The sequence below is a fragment of the Dendrobates tinctorius genome, unplaced genomic scaffold, assembly GCF_039654945.1.
Source record: "Dendrobates tinctorius isolate UK_male_01 unplaced genomic scaffold, ASM3965494v1 ptg000160l, whole genome shotgun sequence".
Taxonomy (NCBI): domain Eukaryota; kingdom Metazoa; phylum Chordata; class Amphibia; order Anura; family Dendrobatidae; genus Dendrobates; species Dendrobates tinctorius.
Window position 1 is genome coordinate 4,083,059 of NW_027361827.1, and position 26,916 is coordinate 4,109,974.

At 38.9% G+C, this 26,916-nt stretch overlaps 1 protein-coding gene across 4 annotated transcripts in view; it reads right to left on the bottom strand.

The window, feature by feature from the left end:
* LOC141052415 (complexin-1) overlaps nucleotides 1–26,916 on the bottom strand; it is a 424,490-nt gene that overhangs the window by 88,560 nt on the left and 309,014 nt on the right. For all 4 annotated transcript variants that reach the window (XM_073549644.1, XM_073549642.1, XM_073549643.1 and 1 more), the window contains one exon: nucleotides 23,497–23,672. In XM_073549644.1, coding sequence (XP_073405745.1) covers nucleotides 23,497–23,672 — 176 coding nt within the window. The remainder of the gene's footprint in view (nucleotides 1–23,496; nucleotides 23,673–26,916) is intronic.

The following is a 26,916-nucleotide window of genomic DNA, read 5'->3' on the forward strand; positions in this document are numbered from 1 at the left end:
CAGATGTAGTACTTTGCATTTTTCCCTGTTAAAAACCATTCTGTTAGTTGCTGCCCACTGGTCCAGTTTATTTATATCTTTTCGGATTTTGGCGCGCACGGCGCACCGTCAAAAGTGCGCAGCGCAGGTCAAAGCGCAACTAGCGCACGGCCTGCGCACGATCTGCGCACCCTATGCTAAAGATAGGGTGCGCCGATCGCAGGCGCCGCTGTCCGCTAGTAGGCGGCGCTACAAGCAAGGGGCGGGCACGCCGGGCAGAGAGCCGGCTCGGGGGCGGAGCTACCCCCGGCCGTGCGTGCGCTGAAAAAGCGCTAATGTGAAACCGGCCTTAGTCATTTTTTCAATAAGGATTGTGTGAGATACTTTGTCAAATGCTTTGCTGAAGTCAAGATATACTATATCTACAGCATTTCCTTGATCCACCCAATCAGTGATTCTGTCGTAGAAGGAAATTTAGTTAGTCTGACATGACTTATTAGTTACAAACCCATGCTGACTCTGTTTAATCACTTCATTCTTATCCAGGTACTGACATACATGTTGTTTAATAATTTGTTCAAAGATCTTTCCTGGTATAGAAGTCAGACTCACCGGCCTATAGTTGCCTGGGTCCACCTTCTTCCCCTTTGAAGATAGGAGCAACATTTGCTCTTCTCCAGTCTTTAGGGACTTCTCCTGTTCTCCACGAATTTTCAAAGATTATGGAGAGCGGTTCAAAAATTTCTTCTGCTATCTCCTTCAGTACTCTGAGGCGTAATTCATCTGGACCTGGAGACTTGAATTCATTTAGGTTAGCTAAGTGTTTCCTCACTGTATTTCTGTTTATAGTTATCCTGGATTCTTCTATTCCCTTAAAAGGACAGTGAAGAATAGTTGATGTTACATTTCCTTTCTGAGAGAAAACAGATGCAAAATAAAAATTTAAAAGTTCGGCCTTCTCAACATCCTGTCTTACCATTTCATCATTTTCATCCTGTAGAAATCCTATAGCATCTTTGACTTTTCTTTTACTTTTAACATATCCCCAAAATCCTTTATTATTGCTTTTGATGTCTCTTGCAAGCCTCAATTCATTGTCAGCTTTAGCTAATCTGATTCATGCCCTGCAGGTTCTGCAGACAGCATTATATTCTTCTTTAGATATGCCTCCCTCTTTCCTTTTTATAAACATGGACAGCTGACCAGCGATCAGCCTAACGATGTCCCAGTGATCCCATCCATGTCGGATCGTTGGTGGGATCGCTGGGACATCGTTATGTGTAACGGGGCCTTTAGTCTCATCTCTGGCCTCGTTCCCCACCAGTGAATTTCAAAGAATAATATACCTGGCTGCAATCGTGCTACCAGGCTGTGAGTCATTCTGCCTGCATTCTGGGCAGCGTGAATCCCTTGGTATGTTCCATTTAAGAACTAAATAGCTAAAAAAAAGAAAAATATTGTGCTGAGGATAAACTATATCACAATATTCATTTAAAGAGTTACATATTAGTGTATGGATTTATTAAAAACATGTATATGCAAAATGATTAAAGCAAACACCTAAAGACAGAGAGACCTTAAAAAAACTATATCATACACACTTGCATGTGCTTATATGTAACCATATGTGTGCATGTGTTTGGAAATCTAATCATGGAAGTTTCACAAGTACAGGTGTACAAAGAAAGCACAATCGCGGGTGATCAAAAAAGTATGATCCTATAGGGGATAAGATCTCACTCGGCTAAGCAAGTCAATGAGTCAGTGGAAACCATCAGATTAACATCTGAGTGCTGTATGATTTCCATGGACTGAAGATGGATACAATTTTTCTCATTCTTCTCCTTACCAAGAGAACTGGATCTCACTGTGGTCAATTTCAGATCAAACTTGGATCAGAATGTCATTTGCAATTTGAACCCGATTCTTGGAGAGATTCACGGTCGTCTGCCCTCAGCCTAAGAACCGGACATTTGGGCAAAGTGTTCATTTGTTCTGCATCTGACTGAAAGGTCTCTTCCTTGATGCAGATATGCTAGTGAAAAAAAAACTTTTTCCACTTGTTTATTCCTTGCAGTCAATTTAATTAGCTTCTTCCTGGTGGGGAATCTTAGCTATAGTCCTCTTCTATGTTATATCAGGCCATAGGAAAGCTTCATATTCTGCCTTAGGCAAGTAAATGTAATCTATTTACATTATATGTGATTCTATTCCGGCTTACATTGGCTTTCCTGAGAGGACAATTAACAACTGATTTACAGGCAAATTACAACTTGTATCAGTACATGAGATTGTAATGGAAACAGTCTCATTTCTCATATACTGTTCGTGCCACATTACTTTAAGTAGCGCCGCATGTTTTTTGCAGCTGGTGTATAAATGACTTCCGACTCGCGGTCAGTTTTGAACAATTATTTTTCATTGCAACTTCCTAATTTTATTGTGTGGAATTGTAAGGATATATCTATCAAAAAACTCGTAATTTAATTAAAAAAAAAGTGCAGATGACAGTACATAGTATAACTAAACAGATAAGTTTAAATTCATGAATTAGTGGTTGTTAAAAGAAAATATTTCACCGATTAAATATGGCTCTGTTTGATTTGCATATGCCGGTGAAACCAGTGAAGACAAGTGTCATATGCACCAAACACAAAGATCAGATGTTCTCTTCTCACCATAGAGTGGCATACTTCACCCAAAGGATCATATGCAAGAGAAAGAAATACTGTGCTATTAATTTAACTGCAGGATGACTCTACAATGAAAAATATAGTCAACTCTATATTTCAGTGCACTTGAAAAAAAGGTTTGTCAGTCGGAATGTGTATATGTCAAAATAACCCTCTTTGGCCTATGCAGGTAACAGGGGCCCTATGGAGGCATTCATCATGTAAGCTGGAAGCTTTGTTACAAAGTTATGATGTGTCCAAATCCTGGCAATATGCAACTATCTTAAAGGTATGCAGGCCCCTCTGGGTAAAGAATGATCGGACACATGGGCGAATATAAAATTGATAAAACCTATGCAACTGCACAGGAGCCGAAGAAGAATGGAGGCCCATTACCACCTCCAAAGTGGATGGAGTTGTGCATAATGATAAGGACCTATATAAAGTTCTTGCATTGGGGCTCTCTTCTTTCTGTGACCGTTCCTGATTAAATGTCATACCCCAATCTAAACTACCTCTTACTTTAAGGCCACGTTTACAAATTCAGTATTTGGTCAGTATTTTACCTCAGTATTTGTACGGTATTTTACCTCAGTATTTGTACGGTATTTTACCTCAGTATTTGGACAGTATTTTACCTCATTATTTGGTCAGTATTTTACCTCAGTGTTTGGTCAGTATTTTACCTCAGTATTTGGTCAATATTTTACCTAATTATTTTGTCAGTATTTTACCTCAGTATTTGGTCAGTATTTTACCTCAGTATCTGTAAGCCAAAACCAGGAGTGGGTGATAAATATAGAAGTGGTGACGTGTTTCTCTTATACTTCTCCTGATTGTTCCACTTCTCGTTTTGGCCTACAGATTCTGAAGTAAAATACTGATCAATACTGATGTAAAATATTGAAAAATACTGAAGGTGTGAACGTGGCCTAAAGCTTGCACACCATTTGGTTTTCAGTAGCAATCTTTTATAATATTCAAAGACAGACATTTTTATAAGAGCTCCAGTTTATATTTTTTACGCATTACTGCACTGCCTACCTATACATACATCCATTCATTTAGAGAAGGCTTAATGTAGTTTTAGTCTAGCTGAACCATTAAGGATGATGAAGTATGTTTATTATAGAAAGGTTAAAGAACTGTCTAATGGCATTTTCAAATAATGTAATGAACCCTGGAAGAGAAAATAAATTAAAAACAGCATGGAATCGTAGGAATGAAATATGTTTCAATTACCATAACAACAATGCTCAAGCATTAACGTATCAATTTACATTTATATAAAGTAAATCATTCTAATTCCATGTATTCACACATGGACACATACAGCATAAGGCAGCTCATGACTATTGAAAAATTACATTATTTATTACTCAGTAACTGTTAATTACAAACTTCCGTATCAGGATTTTTAATCTTGGAATTTTTTGGCCAAAGACAAAAGTTAAGGATGTGGCAAATTTGTTGTAGGAATTTCTGCAAGTAAAAATCTTTTTCGGAAATCTTTCTTGGGTTTGTAGAAGTCAATGCATGTGCAGGTATAAACCCATGCAAGTGCATAAAAAGGAATATCAATCGCAAAAATTCTGCAACAATCATGTTGTGTGTGAATGTCTTCTTCAACGGATGTAAAGGAACCGGGGACATATCTAAGATAACCAACTGGCAAAATTCTGCTGGTGTGTTTGAGAACCTGATTGCGATTTTTACATTGCAAAGAACAATATAAGTTTTCTAAAAAATAATTTGTTTAAGGGCAATGAGTAGTGTTGAGCATTCAGATACCGCAAGTATCGGGTATCGGCCGATACTTGCTGTATCGGAATTCCGATACCGACTTCCGATATTTTTTCAATATCGGAAGTCGGCATCGGAATCGGAAGTTCAAAGTTGATTGACAGCCTGACGTCATCATGATGCGCGGTGTGTGCGCATCATGATGCGCCGTCATTTCGGGCCTTCCGGGGGTCTCTGCCGGCCTGCCGGGGGGCTGTGCCGGCCTGCCGGGGGGCTGTGCCGGCCTGCCGGTGGTCTGTGCACCCTGTGGGGGTCTGTACCGGCCTGCCGGGGGGCTGTGCCGGCCTGCCGGTGGTCTGTGCACCCTGTGGGGGTCTGTGCCGGCCTGCCGGGGGGCTGTGCCGGCCTGCAGGGGGGCTGTGCTGATGTCCGGGGGTCTGTGCAAGCATCGTCCGATGGGACTACAAGTCCCATCTGGCGATGCCTGCTACCATGACAGTGATTGACACATTAGCCAATGATGGGACAGTAGTAGTCCCATCATCCGGCTAATGTGTTAAATGTTAAAAAAAAAAAAAAAAAATACTACATACATACTACATACATACTACATGTATGCTACATACATACTACATACATACTACATACATACTACATACATACCACATACATACCACATATATACCACATACATACTACATACATACTACATACATACTACATACATACTACATACATAACACATATATACTACATACATACTACATGCTACATACATACTACATACATACTACATGCTACATACATACTACATATATACTACATGCATGCTACATACATACTACATGCTACATACATACTACATATATACTACATACATACTACATACATACTACATGCATGCTACATACATACTACATGCTACATACATACTACATATATACTACATGCATGCTACATACATACTACATGCTACATACATACTACATATATACTACATACATACTACATACATGCTACATACATACTGCATACATACTACATACATACTACATGCATGCTACATACATACCACATACATACTACATACATACTACATACATACTACATGCATGCTACATACATAACACATATATACTACATGCATGCTACATACATACTACATGCTACATACATACCACATACATACTACATACATACTACATACATACTACATGCATGCTACATACATACTACATGCTACATACATACTACATATATACTACATGCATGCTACATACATACTACATACATACTACATACATACTACATACATACTACATGCTACATACATACTACATATATACTACATGCATGCTACATACATACTGCATGTTACATGCATGCTACATACATACTACATACATACTACATGCTACATACATACCACATATATACTACATACATACTACATACAATACATTCATACAATACATACATAGACATACAGTACATATAACATAGAGTAACATACTTACCAATACTTGTCACATTGTTCCCCGAAGCCATTGTCTTTTACGGAATAAATATTAACATAACAAACCACAAAAATACTCACCCACGATCCGAAGCAGTCCACGAGTGTGTCCCACGACGATCTTGGGTAGAGAACTTAAAAAAAAAAAAGTCCCTAGTCTCACTTTATGCCATTGCTGCATGGGAATTTCCCACACAGCAATGGCATAAAGTGAGACTAGGGACTTTTTTTTTTTAAGTGGCGGAGGAATACAGTGCGGAAGGATACCTACCTTCCGTCATTGGATTCCTGCAGCCCGTAGAGAACGGCAGCAACAGCTGATGCTGCAGTTCTCTACCCAAGATCGTCGTGGGACACACTCGTGGACTGCTTCGGATCGTGGGTGAGTATTTATGTAGTATGTATGTAGCATGCATGTAGCATGCAGTATGTATGTAGCATGCATGTAGTATATATGTAGTATGTATGTAGCATGTAGTATGTATGTAGTATATATGTGGTATGTATGTAGCATGTACTATGTATGTAGCATGCATGTAGTATGTATGTAGCATGCATGTAGTATATATGTAGTATGTATGTAGCATGCATGTAGTATATATGTAGTATGTATGTAGTATGTATGTAGTATGTATGTGGTATGTATGTAGCATGTAGCATGCATGTAGTATGTATGTAGTATATATGTGGTATGTATGTAGCATGTAGTATGTATGTAGCATGCAGTATGTATGTTGCATGTAGTATATATGTAGTATGTATGTAGCATATATGTAGTATGTATGTAGTATGTATGTAGCATGCAGTATGTATGTAGCATGCATGTAGTATATATGTAGTATGTATGTAGCATATATGTAGTATGTATGTAGCATATAGTATATATGTAGTATGCATGTTGCATGCATGTAGTATATATGTAGTATGTATGTTGCATGTAGTATATATGTAGTATGTATGTAGCATGTAGTATGTATGTAGTATGTATGTAGTATGTATGTGGTATGTATGTAGCATGTAGCATGCATGTAGTATGTATGTAGTATATATGTGGTATGTATGTAGCATGTAGTATGTATGTAGCATGCAGTATGTATGTAGCATGCATGTAGTATATATGTAGTATGTATGTAGCATGTATGTAGTATGTAGCATGCATGTAGTATATATGTAGTATGTATGTAGCATATATGTAGTATGTATGTAGCATGTAGTATATATGTAGTATGTATGTTGCATGTAGTATATATGTAGTATGTATGTTGCATGTAGTATATATGTAGTATGAATGTAGCATGTAGTATGAATGTAGCATGTATGTAGTATGCATGTTGTATGTATGTAGCATGTAATTTTTTTTTTTTTACATTCAACACATTAGCCGGATGATGGGACTACTACTGTCCCATCATTGGCTAATGTGTCAATCACTGTCATGGTAGCAGGCATCGCCCGATGGGACTTGTAGTCCCATCGGACGATGCCTGCACAGACCCCCGAAGCCTGCACAGCCCCCCGGCAGGCCGGCACAGCCCCCCGGCAGGCCGGCACAGCCCACCGGAGCCTGCACAGCCCCCCGGCAGGCCGGCACAGACCACCGGAGCCTGCACAGCCCCCCGGCAGGCCGGCACAGACCACTGGAGCCTGCACAGCCCCCCGGCAGGCCGGCACAGCCCCCCGGCAGGCCGGCACAGCCCACCGGAGCCTGCACAGACCCCCTGGCAGGCCGGCACAGCCCCCCGAAAGGCCCGTACAGACCCCAGAGAGGCTGTACAAGGGAAAAACAGGATTTTTCTTATTCCGATACCGGAAGTCCCATAGACTTGAATGGGACTTCCGGTATCGGAATCGGCGAACCGATAATTTTTTTTAAGATCGGCCGATCCATTCCGATCCGATACTTTGAAGTATCGGACGGTATCGCTCAACTCTAGCAATGAGTTAAAAAATAGCCAAGAATAGTCTAAAAAATTTTGTATGGAATCATTCAATAGTTAAGAAATTAGATTATAAATTGATGGGAAGCAGCCTGTTTGTTATTTGTGCATGGAAACAGGGGTCCATGAAATGTGAGGTGTCATACAGTTTCATTGTACCCACTTTTGTTTATATTTTTTAACCCCTTCACCCCCAAGGGTGGTTTGCACGTTCATGACTGGGCCAATTTTTACAATTCTGACCACTGTACCTTTATGAGGTCATAACTCTGGAACGCTTCCATGGATCCCGGTGATTCTGACATTGTTTTCTCGTGACATATTGTACTTCATGTTAGTGGTAAAATTTCATTCAAATAACTTGCGTTTATTTGTGAGAAAAACGGAAATTTGGCGAAAATTTTGAAAATTTCACAATTTTCCAACTTTGAATTTTTATGCCCTTAAATCACAGAGATACGGCACACAAAAAACTTGATAACTAACATTTCCCACATGTTTACTTTACATCAGCACAATTTTGCAACCAAAATTTTTTTTTGTTAGGAAGTTATAAGGGTTAAAAGTTGACCAATGATTTCTCATTTTTACAACACCATTTTATTTTTAGGACCACATCACATTTGAAGCAACTTTGAGGGGTCTATATGATAGAAAATACCCAAAAGTGACACCATTCTAAAAACTGCACCCCTTAAGGTGCTCAAAACAACATTCAAGAAGTTTATTAACCCTTTAGGTGCGTCACAGGAATTTTTTTGAATATTTAAAAAAAATGAACATCTAACTTTTTTTCATAAAAAAAATACTTCAGGTTCAATTTTTTTTATTTTACCAAGGGTAACAGGAGAAATTGGACTGCAAAAGTTATTGTGTAATTTGTCCTGAGTACGCTGATACCTGATATGTGGGGGGAACGACTGTTTCGGCGCATGGCAGAGCTCAGAATGGAAGGAGCGCCGTTTGACTTTTTCAATGCAAAATTGGCTGGAATTCAGATTGTACGCCATGTCACGTTTGGAGAGTCCCTGATGTACCTAATCAGTGGAAACCCCCTACAAGTGACCCCATTTTGGAAACTAGACCCCCCAAGGAACTTATCTAGATATGTGGTGAGAACTTTGAACCCACAAGGGCTTTACAGAAGTTTATAACGTACAGCGGTACAATTAAAAAATCATATTTTTTCCACAAAAATGATCTTTTCACCCCAATTTTTATTTTCCCAAGGGTAACAGGACCCTAAAAGTTATTGTGCAATTTGTCCTGAGTACGCTGATACCCCACATGTGGGGGTAAACCACTATTTGGGCGCATGGAAGTGCTCGGAAGGGAAGCAGCGCCATTTGACGTTTTTGGTTGGAATTGAGATCGGACACCATGTCGCGATTGGAAAACCCATGATGCACCAAAACAGTGGAAACCCCCCACAAATGACACCATTTTGGAAACTAGACCCCCTAAGGAACTTATCTAGATGTGTTGAGAACTTTGAACCCCCATGGGCTTCACAGATGTTTATAACATAAAGCCATACAATTAAAAAATCATATTTTTTCGACAAAAATGATCTTTTCACCCTCAATTCTTATTTTTCCAAGGGTAACAGGACCCTAAAAGTTATTGTGCAATTTGTCCTGAGTACGCTGATACCCCACATGTGGGGGTAAACCACTATTTGGGCGCATGGCAGAGCTCGGAAGGGAAGCAGCGCCATTTGACGTTTTTGGCTGGAATTGAGATCGGACACCATGTCGCGATTGGAAAACCCCTGATGTACCTAAACAGTGGAACCCCCCCACAAATGACACCATTTTGTAAACTAGACCCCCCAAGGAACTTATATAGATGTGTGGTGAGCACTTTGAACCCCCAGTGCTTCACAGAAGTTTATAACGCCCGGGCGTGAAAATAAAAAATTTGTATTTTTTCCACAAACATGATCTTTTGGTCACCATTTTTTTATTTTCCCAAGGGTACCAGTAGAAATTGGACCCCAAAAGTTGTTGTCCAATTTGTCCTGAGTATGCTGATACCCCATATGTGGGAGAAAACTACTGTATGTGCACACGTCGGGGCTCGGAAGGGAAGTAGTGACATTTTGGAATGTAGACTTTGATAGAATGGTCTGCGGGTGTCATGTTGCCTTTGGAGAGCCCCTAATGTACCTAAACAGTGGAAACCCCCCACAAATGACACCATTTTGTAAACTAGACCCCCCAAGGAACTTATCTAGATGTGTGGTGAGCACTTTGAACCCCCCAGTGCTTCACAGAAGTTTATAACGCCCGGGCGTGAAAATAAAAAATTCGTATTTTTTCCACAAACATGATCTTTTAGTCACCATTTTTTTATTTTCCCAAGGGTAACAGGAGAAATTGGACCCCAAAAGTTGTTGTCCAATTTGTCCTGAGTATGCTGACACCCCATATGTGGGAGAAAACTACTGTATGGACACACGTCGGGGCTCGGAATGGAAGCAGTGACGTTTTGGAATGCAGACTTTGATGGAATGGTCTGCGGGTGTCATGTGCGTTTGGAGAGCCCCTGATGTACCTAAACCATTGAAACTCCCCACAAGTGACCCCATTTTGGACACTAGACCCCCCACGTAACTTATCTAGATGTGTGGTGAGCACTTTGAACCCCCAAGTGCTTCACAGAAGTTTATAACACTCGGACGTGAAAATAAAAAAATCATTTTTTTCCACAAAAATGATATTTTTTCCCCCAATTTTTTATTTTCCTAAGGGTAACAGGAGAAATTGGACCCCAAAAATTGTTTTGCAATTTGTCCTGAGTAGGCTGATACCCTACATGCGGGGGTAAAACACTGTTTGAGCGCATGGCAGAGCTTGGAAGGGAAGGAGCACCATTTGACTTTTTCAACTCAGAATTGGCTGGAATTGAGATCAGACGCCATGTTTCATTTGGAGAGCCCCTGATGTGCCCAAACAGTGGAAACCCCCAATTCTAACTCCAACCCGAACCCCAACACACCCCTAACCCTATTCTCAGCCCTAACCCTAACCCTAGCCCTAACCCTAACCCTAGCCCTAGCCCTAACCCTAACCCTAGCCCTAACCCTACCCTAACCCTAACCCTAGCCCTAACCCTAGCCCTAACCCTAACCCTAATGGAAAAATGGAAATAAATACATTTTTTTTATTTTATTATTTTTCCCTAACTAAGGGGGTGATAACGGGGGGTTTGATTTACTATTTATGGCGGTTTTTATGCTTGGCAGCTGTCGCACGCTAAAAGACGCTTTTTATTGTAAAAATAGTTTTTGCATTACCACATATTGAGAGCTATAATTTTTCCGTATTTTGACACACCGAGTCATGTGAGGTCTTATTTTTTGCGGGACGAGTTGACGTTTTTATTGGTAACATTTTCGGGCACGTGACATTTTTTGATCGCTTTTTATTCCGATTTTTGGGATGCAGAATGAATAAAAACCAGCGTTTCATGAATTACTTTTGGGGGGGTGCGTTTACACCGTTCCGCGTGCGGTAAAATTGATAAAGCGGTTTTATTCTTCGGGTCAGTACGGTAACAGCGATACCTCATTTAGGTCGTTTTTTATGTTTTGTCGGTTTTATGCAATGAAAACTATTTTATATAAAAAATAATTATTTTTGCATCGCTTTATTCTGCGAGCTATAACTTTTTTTATTTTTTCGCTGATGATGCTGTATGGTGGCTCGTTTTTTGCGGGACAAGATGACGTTTTCAGCGGTACCATGGATATTTATATGCGTCTTTTTGATCGCACGTTATTACACTTTTTGTTTGGCGGTATGATAATAAATCATTATTTTTTGCTTCGTTTTTTATTTTTATTTTTTAAGGGGTTCGCTAAAGGGGTTAACTAATGGGACAGTTTTATAGGGCGGGTCGTTACGGACGCGGCGATACCTAATATGTGTACTTTTATTGTTTTTTTTTTTTTATTTCCAAAAAATGGATTTATTGGGGGAATATTTTTTTTCTTTTTCTAATTTATTTGGCGATTTTTTTTTTAATTATTTTAACACTTTTTTTTATTTTTTTTTAACTCTATTAAATAGTCCCAGGTGGGACATCACTGTCCTGTGACAGATCGCTGATCTGTCACATCACAGATCACTGTGACAGACACCCGGCCGCGATTAGCGGCGCTCACCACGTGGGCGCCGCTGATCGCTGAGACGTACTATCTCGTCCATGGGCATAGGGGCCCAGGTCCCATGGACGGGATAGTACGTCGGATGGCAGGAAGGGGTTAAACTAATAATCCTTTGGTAGTGAATTTTTCAACTTTCAATCAGATTTTATTCCCTTTTTGAGAGGGTAGGTGAAGTAACCGAGAAACAGTAATTTTTGGCATTATGTAATGTACGTATATTGGAGTGCACTATTGCCTGTACTATTATTATTTTGAACTGTTTCAGGCAGAGAATAATGAAATTACTAAGGTAAGAGAATTAGCGATTACGCCATGACAACATTCTGGTAGGCCTTATTTAACTGTGGTCTAGTTGCTTAGATGCAATGGTCAGTATTATCTAAGGGTTACACTTCCAGGATAGGAGGTATCTCTGCTCCCAACCATTGCTATCATTGCTTTTATTGCATGAAGCTGTAAAATGCAAAAAGTAAAGTGCAGCTCAATACACTGCTTTCATATTTCTGCCATAAATATATGGCTGATTGCGCTAAGGGTTAGGGCTCATCCAGACGTCTGATTTTCACATATGAGAGCTATCCATGTTTTTATGGACAGCACTCGTATCTGTGGTAATCTAAATTGCCATTGATATGGATGTGATTTTTCTCCAGAAAATCATAGAAACATGTCCAATTTTGTTCCGAGGGTTGGATCAAAATTGGCAATGCAAGTCAATGGGTCTGTGAAAGAATCGGACCTCACTATGATGCCATCCAAGTGCTGTATAATCTTTACAGACTGTCAGAATGGAGAAGGTGGAAAATCTTTCTTTTATTTCTCCACATACGAGAAAGATGATTCACAGGCCAAACTCTGAGCAAAGCCTAATTACAATAATAAGCCCATTTTTGTCTTATGTGAAAAAAATAAACAAAATCTCCACAAACCTGCCATGAACGTATGGCATGGCCATGGAGTTAAAGTTCTGGTAAACTGTCATCGGGAACTAATTTATTCACTTACTATGCCTCATTCATGCTAGCATTGCAGCAGTTTATTTTTTTATGTTTTCATACAGTACATAAAATATGTAGAGGTTTTTATACTTTAAAGAATATAAATAATATTTATAATTTTAAATGCATCTGTAACGCTGTTTTAATTTTTTTTTAAAGTTTTCAGGTCCAAAAAAATGAATCCAATTTTTCAAAATGTTAAAACATGAAATATCATGCAGTCCTTTTTCTGAAATTTGTCTTTTTCTCCCATTCTCCGTTCATGCAACGTAACCCAAACTCACCACAGTGGTCATTCACTGACTACCACGGTGATCTTTCGTCTTTATTGGCATGATGTTATCATAAACAGTTGTATCAAGTAAAGATCGAGAGCGCCGATTTTGTGACACCACAGCGATCTCGCCAGCGAGATAGCTGTGTGTGACGGGGATCAGCGACCGGCCCCCCTGCCAGTTATCGCTGATCGTGCTCGATCGGCCTGGGCCGTTTTTCGATCGCTGGTCTCCCGCTGGCCAGCTCCTGGATACCCGCTATTCACCTTGGAACCGGCATACATGCTGGTTTCCAAGGTAAACATCGGGTATCCAGGAGTCGCGCGGCTCTTAGATACCCGATGTTTACCTTGGAAACTAGCGTGTATGCCTGTTTCCAAGGTAAACAGCGGATATCCAGGTGCCGCGGCTCCTGGATACCCGATGTTTACATTAGAAACCAGCGTCACTGGTCCTGATCGCTGGAGGGGCTGTCTTGTGACAGCTCACCAGTGATCAGCCTAACGAAGTCCCAGCGATCCCATCATGTCGGATTGTTGATGGGATCGCAGGGACATCGTTATGTGTAACGGGGCCTTAAGGCTGGGGAAACTATGGAATTCAGGAGGTGTGGCAATTGTTAGGCCAAATTCTTTGTATTTAGAAAATCTATTAAAGGTCAATGTCTTGTAGATTGTGAGCCCTCGTGGGCAGGGTCCTCTCTCCTCCTGTACCAGTTGTGACTTGTTTTGATTAAGATTAATGTACTTGTTTTTATTATGCATACCCCTCCTCACATGTGCAGTGCCATGGAATAAATGGCGCTATAACAATAAATAATAATGATAATAATAATGATAATGTATGATAGACTGATAAAAAAGATAAATGTAGATTTTAATCCATTTCTCAGCAGCAGAATATAAAAACATAAAAAGAATATACAGAATCGCTCTAGTTCACATCCAAGAATAACTCCCTTCAGACCACCGTCTTTGCTCATCATTTTGCTAGTACTGCAGAACACTGATGTACCAGATACACATACATGGTAGATTATTTATTTGAATTTTACAAAATTCCCACTGGTAACATTTCATAAATAAATGTATATGTCCATTATTATTTAACAGCTTACAATGTGATCCTTTTAGTAACGTGCAAAGTACAAGCAAATGTACTGTAACTGAAGCTCCTACTAGGTATTGCAGTTTCCGAATGAGATACTCCTCAAAAGTAATCTTATGCAGAGAGCAGCCGGCGGAAAGGAATTAAAGTGAAACTTTTGTTCTGTCTGACAAGGTGCTTAAATCATAGCTCAGTTGCTTAGACACTCCTCCGGAGTGGACAGAATAAGTGTTAATCAATCCCCTAGGAGAAGTGGAAAAGATAAACAAATAGGTAAAAAAATCAATGTGCCGCTCCAGGCTTTACATTTGGTTACTAAACGTAGCATCCATTGGCTTTTCTAGGATTTTGGAAGATAATATGTACAGGAGGTTGGGATAAATCCAACCAAGTAACTTTATCAGAAAAAAAAGAAAAATAATTATGGTAACTTAATAAATGTATTATATTTTAGGAAATTCACAAATCAATTTTATTCCAATGTGCTTTTAAAATATTTGTAACCCTTTAAATGCAACTCAAGTCTTCAAGCTTCTTCTGAAGTGCTTCTATCCAGGTCCTATTCCACAGAGCCATGATTTCTATATAAGAGGCTTGAATAAATGGCTCTGTAATTACAATCTGTATCTGACGCATACACCAGTGGTTGTGGTTGCATAAATAGCCACTGGGGCACAAAGGAACAATCTGCATGTCCTTGAAAGAGGATTAATTGCCTTGTTTTGGGATGCAAGACATAAATAAACTGTGTTGATACCATCACATTTAAAAAGGGAAAGCAATTTTTTACGCACTCTAATTAATAATGTGCACGTGCTTTTCAACAAAATACATTTTATTTTTAGTTTACCAAAATTAGCAGATGGCAACAAAATGCAATTTATAGAACATTATAGTAGCATTGTACAGTATAGTACAATGAACTTTAAATCCTCCCCCAAAGAGTGCAGGTTTCTAAGGTTGACTTTACATTGCAACATTACCCCAAATTGTGGGTAGGTGCCTTCACACTGAAAAGGTCACATTCTAGTTTTGCTCTATTGGCTAAAATTTTCAGCATTTTGCGTGTGCATTTATTTGCTTGCTCGTCCTTTTTTTCCCAGACCTAAAGCAATGTTCATCATTTTTAATTCCAAAGTAACCTAATAATAATATTTTATGTAGGAACAAATGCAATTTATTCTCACTTATGTTTAAATTATAATATTAAAGAGGGTGTCCACCACTTTTTCATTGATGACCTATCCTTAGGATAGGTCATCAATGTCTGATTTGCGTTCCGGCACCCCTGCCAATCAGCTGTTAATGGTGTCAGCGAAGGTGGCCTACATCCCAAAGTACTCACTTGCAGAGCTAGCCATCTTCTGATAGTGGCCACCACAATGTACGGCACATCAACCTCCTATTGATTTGAATAAGAGGTGGATATGTAGTACCCTGCAATGGACACTATCAGAAGACAGCCACTCCAGAAGTGAGTATTTCCGGATTTACGGCTGACATCAGCTGATCAGTGCGGGTGTCGGATGTCAGATCCCGGCCGATCAGAAATTGATGACCTATCTTTCATTGATAGGTCAACAATGAAAACGTAGTGGACAACTTCTTTAAGAATATCACAATTTGTAGGACATACATATTTTTATACTGCAGCAGGTACCATTATCTGCATTTTCTGCTCTTCTTGCTATTTCACCCATTGAATTAACTGGAGTAAGAAATGCAGCACCTTGAAAAGCTTTCATACCCTGTGAACTTTTCCAAAATTTTTCACCTTATACCCACAAACATAAATGTATTCTATTGTAATTTTATGGGATAGAACAACACAAAATGGCAAGTATTTGTAAAGTGTAAAAGAAATGTTACATGGTTTTCTAATTATTTTCAAAATATAAATCTGAAAATTGTGATGTGTATATGTATTTATCTTTCTCTAGTCTAATACCTAAAAGCCTAAGTGACCAATTGCCTCCAATAGAAAGCGCATGGCACAACTGCAAATGTGCCAAGACATGGCCACCCACCTAAACTGACACGCCAAGCAACGAGAACACTAATTTGAGAAGCAGCACAGAGGCTCATAGTCACTCTGGAGGAGCTGCAGAGATCCACAGCTCAGGTGGAAGAATCTGTCCACAGGACAACTATCACTCATATACTTCACAAATCTGACCTTTCTGGAACAGTGGCAAAAAGATATAAGCAAGATATAAAAAGTCCCATTTGCAGTTTGCAAAAAACATAGGGGACATAGCTTGAATGTAAAAGAAAGTGCTCTGGTCAGATAAGAAAAAAAGTGGAATTTTTTAGGCTAAGTGCAAAATGCTATGTGTGGTGGAAAACTAACACTGCACATCATCCTAAAAACACAATCCCCACCGTCAAACATGATGGTGGCAGCATTATGCTGTGGGGATGCTTTTCTTCAGTAGAGACACTGAAGCTAGTCAGGGTTGATGGTAAGATGGATGGATCTAAATACAGAACAATCCTTGAGGAAAACCTTTTAGAAGCTGCAAAAGACTTGAGATTGGAGTGTAGGTCCACCTTCTAGCAGGACAACCACCCTGAACATAGTGAAAGAGCTGCAATGGAATGATTTGGATCAAAGCATATTCTTGTGTTCGTATGGTCCAAAGTGCAGACCTAAATGCAGACACTCATCATCAAATCTCTCTGAGCAAGAGCAAGTTTGCAATGAAGAATGGATAAAAATGTCAGCCTTTACAGTAGATGTTGAAAGCTGGTAGAAACATACTGTACCCCAAAAAGACTTGCAGCAGTAATTGCATTGAAAGGAGGTCCTACAAAGTACTGAGTCAGGGGGCTGAATAGAAATGCACATCACAACTTTCAGATTCAGATTTTGTAAAACAATTAGAAAATCGTATATCACATAAAATTCCAATAAAATACATTTAAGTTTGTGGATGTAATGTGAAAAAAAATGGGAAAAAGTTCACAAGGTACAACTACCTTTCCATGGCACTGCATGGCAAAAAAAGGTGTCATATTTCACAATAGCTGTGAAACATAGAGAGAAACTTGTCAGTTTAAGGGAGCAGTATGGAATTATTCGTGCAGCATGAATCTCCTGTCAGGTTCCCTTTAACATAGGAGTAGGCACTGTTTTTTTTGTTTTCCTTACAAATATATTCTTATTAAACTGTCTATAATAAACTATGTCTTTATGGAGGTGTCATAGTGTTAATGTGCTTTCATAGAATGTTATCCTTTATGTAGTGTTTAGTGAATTTTCTAAAAATTAACAACTGAAGCATCAAAAACTGTACTGAACTGCATGATGTGAACCTGACCTAATAATTAAAGAGTGATTAATGAATGTTGTCAACTCCATTCCTAAGCCTGATTGAATAAGTTATTTGAAATTGGGTCATACAACCCCTATATATGCATTTATTTATGTATTAATACTACCAGCTAGTTGCAAGACTAGGTTTACATAAAAACATAGGAGCCATGATTTGCATAATGAGCCATTGGACAATTATAGGAATACACCATGCCCTGATTCATGAAGTTGTTTTCATCACAATTCTGGCGTAAAAACACCTTCAAATGTTGCAAAATGTTTGCACAAATTGTGTAAATTATGACACAAATGATTTGTTCCCAAGAGATCAAGGGTAAGTAGTCCAGCACTCCACTGCACAATGGAATCAAAGTGATAAAAACTTTTATGTTTTTCATCATTATGGTGAAAACAAATACACAATAAAATCACTTAGACACATTAGTTGAAAACTGTCACTTTTTTCAGAATGTCCTCTTTTATATAATGTGGTCATTTTTAAAGAAAATCTGTCACCACATTTATGGTGGTATATAACACTCCAAAAAATGTTAAAACATTTTTCTGGATTCAATTAGTTTTCCATAGAGTATTACGTGCTTTTACATTTTGGTGGTACATAGCATTCCAAAAAAGCGTTCAAAATATTTTCTCTATTCAATTTCTCAGCCATAGAGTATTGCGTGCTTTGTTTTACAATTTGGCGGTATATAACACTTCAAAGTAGCACTGACATTTTTTTCTGGATTCAATTATTCATCCATAGAGTATTACGTGCTTTATTTTATATATAACACCCCAAATACAAAAAAGCGTTCAAAAATTTTCTGGATTGAATTAGTAATCCATACAGAGTAAAATGCTTATTGGGTGACAAGGCAACAAAGATAGCAGAACCCTACAAGACTCCTGTGAGAACGACCAGAGGAACATCGGAGCCGTAGCAAATTGGCACAACAGCAGAGGTGTCAGGAGCCTGTTGTCCAGAACCAGCCACTTTACCAGAAACAAGGCCCGAACCCAGGCCACAGTCTTTCCCGCTAGGGTTTTTGTGGACTACAGATAGTAGAGCCAGGATTTAGCAACTAAAGAGTGGACTGCAGGGCAAAGGCTCGTCGAAAGAGAGAAGGTGAGCAAGGACCATGGCTGGAGACATGCTAGCCCACTAGCGGCAATGTACCAAGAGTTGGCATCCTGGGGGGAGGTCATTATGTAAAACCGGCAGCAGAGATGGGTGTCTATAGAAGAGATTAGGACCCGTCATCACATCTTGTTCAACCAATGGGCAGAAGAGGCAAAAAACTTGCCTCAAAGGATGCAAGAGCTGACAGCTGGAACCAAGGTCACTTTCCTCAAAATGGAGGGGCAACAGAGCTGATATGCAGTGGGTATGATCCAAGAAGTAAGGGAGCTGCATGAACCTTTTTTATAAAGTAAACTGGCCTGGGAGAGGCTCCTCGAAGGGGCTCAAGACAGTGCTATCACCTTAGAGAGATCGGACTGTCCTTTCCTGTGCAGGAGCAGACGATGGTGCAGTTGACACAGAGGGCTGTAGCTCTGGCACTACCCAAAACCAGATCACTTCCAGCCCAGGAACCTGGGAATCAGGCTCCAGGAAGCAGGTGGAGGCAGTCCCCACAGCCGCCCAAGGAAGGAGAAGAAGATGTGGACACCTGAAGAGGACTACTGTATTACCCTCTTATAATTTTTTCCTGTCCTTGCACTTTGCACAACACCATTATGAATATAGGAGTACATCAACTACAATTTCAAAATATTTACATTCAAACATTTTTCTGGATTGAATTTGTCATCCATAGAGTGTGTGTTTTCTGTTACATTACAGTGTTATCTAAAACTAAAAAATGTTCTGGATTAAATTAGTCATCCATACAGTTTAACGTGCTTTGTGTAAAATTATGGTGGTTTAAAATATTTAAAACATCTTGGACTGATACAGTTAATACAATGTTTTTGTTTCAAAAATTGATTATTGTCATATATACTGTATAACCTGCTTTGGGTGAAATTTTGCTGGTTTGAAATAAAGACAAATATTGGCCTGCTACAGATGCACAAATTCGGTTGTTCAAAAATTGACTATTGTGATATATATACTGTAGAACCTGCTTTGTGTGAAATTTCATTAGTTTGAAATAAAAGACAAAATTGTCCTGCTACAGGTGTACAAATTTGGTTGTTCAAAAATTGACTATTGTGATATATATACTGTAAAACCTGCTTTATGTGAAATTTTGTTGGTTTGAAATTAAAAACCAAAAATGGCATGCTACAGGTGAACAAATTTGGTTGTTCAAAAGTTGACTATTGTCATATAAACTATAGAATCTGCTTTGCATTAAATTTGGTTGGTTTGAAATAAAATGGCCTGCTACAGGTGTACACATTTCATTGTTAAAAAATTGACTATTGTTATACATACTGTAGAACGGTTTGTGTGAAATTTCATTGATTTGAAATAAAAAAACAAAATTGACCTGATACAGGTGTACAAATTATTTCCCTGAGTATTCAGTCCCCAGGCGTCACTATTTTTCCCAGTGTGGCGTCCCCACCTTGTACCAGCACATGTCCAGGAACATCACCTGTGCCCTTTATAACGTGGTTATTGGAATTGTCCACTTAATGAAAGTCACGTGGATATGTGCTTATGGCCAGTGACGCTACATTTGCCTGACGTGACGCTGAGTGAACATTGTGGAGGCCGGGGCCAAGTTGCACCCTGGCAAGGCTTGTGTGCTACGTCGAGGATTGCTGGATCTACTATCAGGGTTTCCTCTATCTCCTACACCCGCTCCTTCTCATTCTATGTGCTATCTCAGAGCATGTCATCCACATCAGCCGGAAGATGGAAGCTTTGCAGCACTGCTTCAGTGAAGTGGCAACTGGATCTGTTGAAGTTAAATTGTCTAGGAGACAAACTGCATACCACCGCTCAGTTATTGAAAAAAAAGAAACAGACCAGACAGATCTGTGGCTCTCACTGCTTAACCTACAACCAGACATGGTCCTGTGTGATAATGGCCGTAACCTGCTGGCGACTATGAAGCTTGGCAAGGTCACACACGTACCATGCTTGGCCCATGTGTCAACATGGTAGTTCAACGATTTCTAAAAACCTACCCAGATTTGCCAGAGCTTCTGGCCAAGGTATGCTACATCAGGTGAGTATAACTGTGTTATTTTTAACTAAAAATGGAAAAGTGTGACTTGTTTTATTTCAAATAAAGGACTTTATAATTGCTGTATGTTTATTTACCATGCTATTATAGGATTAGTAATGGAGAGGTGTCTTACAGACACCTCTCCATTACTAAACTGTGGGCTTGATGCCACCGGACAATGTAAAGATGACATCAAGCCCACAAATATGAACAGCACTTGCCACCACTACAGGGCTAGTTGAAAGAGCTGGGAAAAGTGCCCGAATTGGTGCATCTAATAGATGTGCCTTTTCTGGGCAGCTGCGGGCTGCTATTTTTTGGCTGGGGGGGCAGTATCCATGACCCCTTACCAGTCTGAGAATACCAGCCTCCAGCTGTCTACTTTAGCAGGTCTGGTTGTCAAAAAACAAAGGGGACCCCATGGCATTTTCTTTAATTATTTATTTAAATAAATAAAAAATTCCAAATGGGGACCCTTCTGTTCTTGATAATCAACCTTCCTGAACCTTACAGCTGAGGGTTGCAGCCCACAGCTGTGAGTTTTGCCTAGCTGGTGAGCAAAAACACAGGGGAACCCAAGCACATTTTTTCTTTAAATTATTTATTAACAGCGCCGGAGCTGGGTAATGAATTCTCCCATCAGCCCCTCCTGCTCTCGCTGTTATTAGTGGTGGCAGCAGGCGTCGGCTGATGGGAGCAGTAGTCCCGTCAGTTGACAGCAGTGAATGTTTACCTCCGATTACAGCTGCATGCTCACGCTGTTCTTTGACAGCATGTCTGATCAGCGGTGATGATTTTACCACCGATCAGAAGCAGTGTTTGCTGCGCTGTCATGCACATGACAGACTTGCAAACACTGGATGTTTGGGCCCCCATTCAAGTGAAAGGGGTCAGGGTTTGGGTCCGGGTACTGTTTTGGTACCCGAACCCGAACTTTTTATAACTGTTCAGCCGAATCCAATCATCCAGGTGTCCATCCATCTCTATCCACAAGTTCTCAATAGGGTTTTAATCAAGGGAGAAAGAGGCCATGTCATTATTCTGTCATCTTAAGCCTTGACTGGCTAGCCAAAGAGTGGAGTGCTTTGATGCATGTGATGCAGCATTGTCCTGCATAAAATTCTTAGTTTTCTTGAAATATGCAGACTTTTTCCTGTACCATTGCTTGAAGAAAGTCCAGGAAGGCCAGCCATTTGTTAAGTCAAGAGTCATGCTCATCTCATCAAATAACAAAAATGAGAAAAATTTGTCTTCCGAAATGTCTTGGTCCAGTCTTGATGTTTCAACCTCTGTGTCTTGTTCAATGTTGTCTGGGTTTCAGCCTCTCTTACCTTGGTCATGTATATGATAACAGAACACCTTGTATTTCTGGGTTCTCCAGGCTGGTTGCAGTTCTGGACTATCACCTCACTGGAGGATAATAGGTTCCTGATCACGTCACGTTTGATTCTTCTCAAATCTTTGGCAGTTAATGTGCAGCGTTTTTTAACAATATGTTTGATGGTTCTGTGTTCACACCTCAATATCTTAAAGTTTAATTTTTATTTCAATAGTACACATAAAAATAAGTAACTTAGCAACATATCTCATCAGAGAAATCTGCTTCTTTATCTGTCAGGACTGATCATTCATTTTCAAAATTCTCTGGGGTAAAATCTGTATTCATTGAAGACAGACTCTCCCATTTCTGAGATAGGAGATGACAGCTGCTACTGACGAGACTATGTAAAGGGAGTGGGAAAAAAGAAGGAAGGGGCTAGAGATATAAATACTCCCTCCTCCCCCACCTCTATACACCACTCTTATCACTTGTAACTGTCATCTCCTAACTCAGTAATTTAACAATCTGTCATCACTAACTGATGAGTTCTGAAAGAGAAAAAAATCTGAATTCTCTAATAAGGTGTATTAAAACGTTGCTTATTTTCATGTGTACGATTGATTTATGAAATAAAAATTAAGTCATCAGATACTCTTTCACAATTTCAAGCGTGTTGCATCCTTCAGTTAGATATTACAGATTTTTTGCATTTTCAGAGTCAGTTAATTCTCATTTTTGGCCAATTTGTGGAAAAAAATCTACGTAATAATTCTGCACACCTTGATAAAGGGTGGTGTATCATTGAATTACACCTTACTCATTACACAAATGACATCACCTGATTGACTTCATCCAATGAGCATTCACATTTATACAGCTTGGAGGTGGAAAATATGCCGAAAAATGATCATGAAAAATGTCCAAAATACTCAATTGCTTAATAAATCTGACAGCATTGTATATGTTGCAGCAATTCTCATGGTGGTTGTATTATCACTTTTTGATAATTGTCTAAGTAGAAAGCAACACCGATGACTCCTTCAAGAAATATAACCGGATTACAAAAATATGTCTATTGTGCTTGCAATGTAAGCGACAATTCTAATGCTTTCTATACTACTATGCTTACTATGTACTGTATTAGAATATGGCTTTATACACAGATCTGAACAGGAAACAATGGTATAAAGAGATGATAATACTTATAGTTTTGCTTTACAATTAGTTTTGCGATCTTACTGGCACAGCTTGTTCACGTTGCTTTTCCTGTGCTTACCTTATCCCTGATACCTTGCCTCATGACTTCTCTCTCTGCTTCCATCTTTGCATATTTTGCTTTCCTTTCCTCCTCTTGCTGACGTAGAGCTTCTTGCTGTTCTTCCATTTTCTTTTGGGCGTCTGGATCCTTCTCTTCGTCCCCCCCAAGCATTTTTCCCATGTCTTTTGTAGCACCTGCAAATTAAATTGATGCAATTTAGTAAATGTATATTTCTTAGTAGTAATTCTAGAATATTTAATAACTCAGGTTGTTAGAATCCTTCTTTATATATACTGTATATATTGATATTTTTAGCCCTGTGGTAGTTCTAGAACTTATTAATTAAGCATGTACAGTACATGTGTTATTCCTATTACAATGCATTTTAAATACTTTATCAGCAAACCATTCTATTTATACTGTATAAGTGTACATGATAAGTATGCCAACAGGTAAAATGAGCTAGAATATGGTGAACAGGGAATTATCTCATCTTCAGGGGAAAAGGAAATAGGTTGTTCAACTTCCAATAAATCTTTAATGTGTATGCTTTCCTCCAGAAGCATTGTTTTTTTTTACTTAATAGGGTTGTCCCATGAACAAAGTGCATTTAAATCAATATATCTTGGAATATTATAAAGTCACACAATTGGATGTGTTAAAAAATGTTCCTGTGCTCAGATAATCTTATAAATGTGCCCCTGCTGTGTGCTGTGTAATGTCTGTATCTTACCATACAGGGACATGGTCTGTTCATACCACACTTCCTGGGCAGAGGAGGCAGAAAAGGAGAGTATACAGATGACATAGCATTGGCTCACAGCTACTGCCTTCTATGAGGTAAAACTTTTCCCTGTTTGTTTTATCAAATGAGTGTTTCTGCTGCTTTTCCAGTCCCCTGAGCTCATAATAAATCAAGTCAGTGAGCTAGAAGTCCCAGCTGGCTCTTACTTCATATGTCACTGATTTGATTCATGATTAGTTCAGAGGGCTGGAAAAGCAACAGAAACAATCACTCCTGTGATAAAACAGGCAAGGGAATGTTTTACCTCACAGACAGAATCTGCTGTGTTCACATGCTGTTTGTATACTCTTTTTCTTCCCCCCCTGCCCAGGAGCTGTGGTATGATCAGACCATGCTCCTGTACGGTCAGACACAGCCATTACACAGTACACAGCAAGGGCATATTTACAAGATTATCTCTGCACAGGAACATTTTATTAAACACATTCAATTGTAGAACTTATTTTTTTTTGGAACTTATCTTTATTCCAAAATCTATTGATTAAAATATCCTTTGTTAGAGGGAAAACCCCTTTAGATATATGTGTTTTTGGCAAAAACTCTTTTACTATTTGCCATCCGCGTTTTGCTGTCTTTTGTTGACTGAAGAATGAGTTAACTGATTATCTGCCCAAGCACTATTTCTTACAGGACAGCTTATAAAGCTTATGTTCCTTCTTCTGACCTCTTCTCAGCTGATGTCTTCATGAGACACAAAGAAGAAGAATAAAAGTTATAAACTCTACTTGTCAGAATGAGTACACTAACACATCATCAGGTAACTCATTCTCCAGCCAGCAATGTGTAGCGCAACATAGAGGCTAAGAAGGGAAATGATGCTGAATAGGCGATATTTTCCTGGTTGTACTATGCACTTTGATCAATCAGTTGTCTCCCCCTTGCAACATGAGTCTCACTACAGTTTTATTCCCCAATTTCCTCTCTTGTGTAATTCTATTACGAAATACAACCTTCATAATGAGCTATTGGGTTTGGGCAATAATATAATACGAACGAGTACACTTTAAATCGGGAATAGCTTTGTTATTATTAATATTATTATTATTATTATTTAGTTGCTATTATATTACTCATAGATATACTCCTGAGATGTCACCATCTGAGTATAACTTCAGTAAGAGTTTTTAATTTTGTATGAGAGTTTTCCATGTTATTCCACATATGGAAGAAGCACCGACATGTTATCCTTGGGGATACTATAATTTTATCGTCTGTAAGCTTGCTTCAATTCACCTGACATCTGTGCAGCAGATAAAGGGAATTTGCTTGCAAACCCCAGGTCAAAAAAGATCAATGCTCTACACTGCTACAACTTTTTTCTTCTTGAAATCTATCAAAATGAAATACAGTATTGAGAAGATGATGGTAAGTAGGTTTCCAACCCCATTAAAATAAATTGCATTTTTGGCCCTAGATGAAATATTTCACAGATTTCTTAGTCTCGGGACTTCTTATCATGCATCATTCATGCTGCTGAAGTAGTTCACATGACAAAAATGCTCATTTAACTAATGCTTTGAGATTTCATAAAGAGTAATTTCATCTTAGCTATTGACAACTGGTAAATGTATGTACAAAAAGAAACCTTTTATATGTGGTGAGAAAAGATTAAGTATGCTTTTAATAATTAAAATAGTGTTGTTGAGACAGTATCAAGATTCAATGCCATGTAGATGTACGAATGCCAAATGTCGGATGATCCCTTTTTCCCAAGCAAAATCCCAAGCAAAATCCAAGGAAAAGAAGATGGCATCAGCACCCAGTGCTTTATTGTGGCATCGCAAATACAAAAACGGCAGAAACATTGAGAGCCCTAGTATATGTTTGGATCTTAGCTTAGTTTGTCAAACACCCAAACATATATAAGAAGTCGAAACGTTGCTGCTTTTTCTGTATTTGTGATGCCATGAAAAAGATGCTGGCAGTGGATTATTCAGGATACTCTCCAAGCGTATGACAACAGAGCTTCTTTATTCAGGAACAAACAGGAACAATATATGATAATCTTAATAGATCAGGAATAAATCATTTGTGTGTGTGTCTCTATCTGTGCAGCATCTACAGCAAGCTGCTTCTCTCATAAACAGACACAGGAAAACAGGAAATACAGTCACATGCTCTCCCTGTGTGAGCCTCTGGGAGTTTTTTATGTTATAACTTTATAGACAGCATACAAATCTATCAACTAAATACTCATAGACAGGAATAGAGTTGTTGCACCAAACATATACCAACAAAAAGCAAGTTGATCATCACTGGATGCTGAAACCACCATATTTGTCCTACACTGCAGATTTACTATTGAGGATTGTCACTAAGGAGCAAAAAATATAAAGTAAAATATCAAAGTACAAACAAATTACTACTACGAAGTAATAATAATAACAATATTTGTATGTAATATATATATAATATATTCCACAGCCCTTTACACATCAGAGTTAATGCTTTCTGTTAAAAACCATTTACAAACTAGGCAAACATATAGTATAACTGTTTAGTGTCTTTCAGTCAGTGTTATTAAAGCCATTGCTTTGAGGATCCAGACAGTGGAACTGAGCTACTGAGTATGTGTGACCATCAATATAGGACATACTTTATTTTTCGGATTATAAGATGCACTTTTTTCCTCC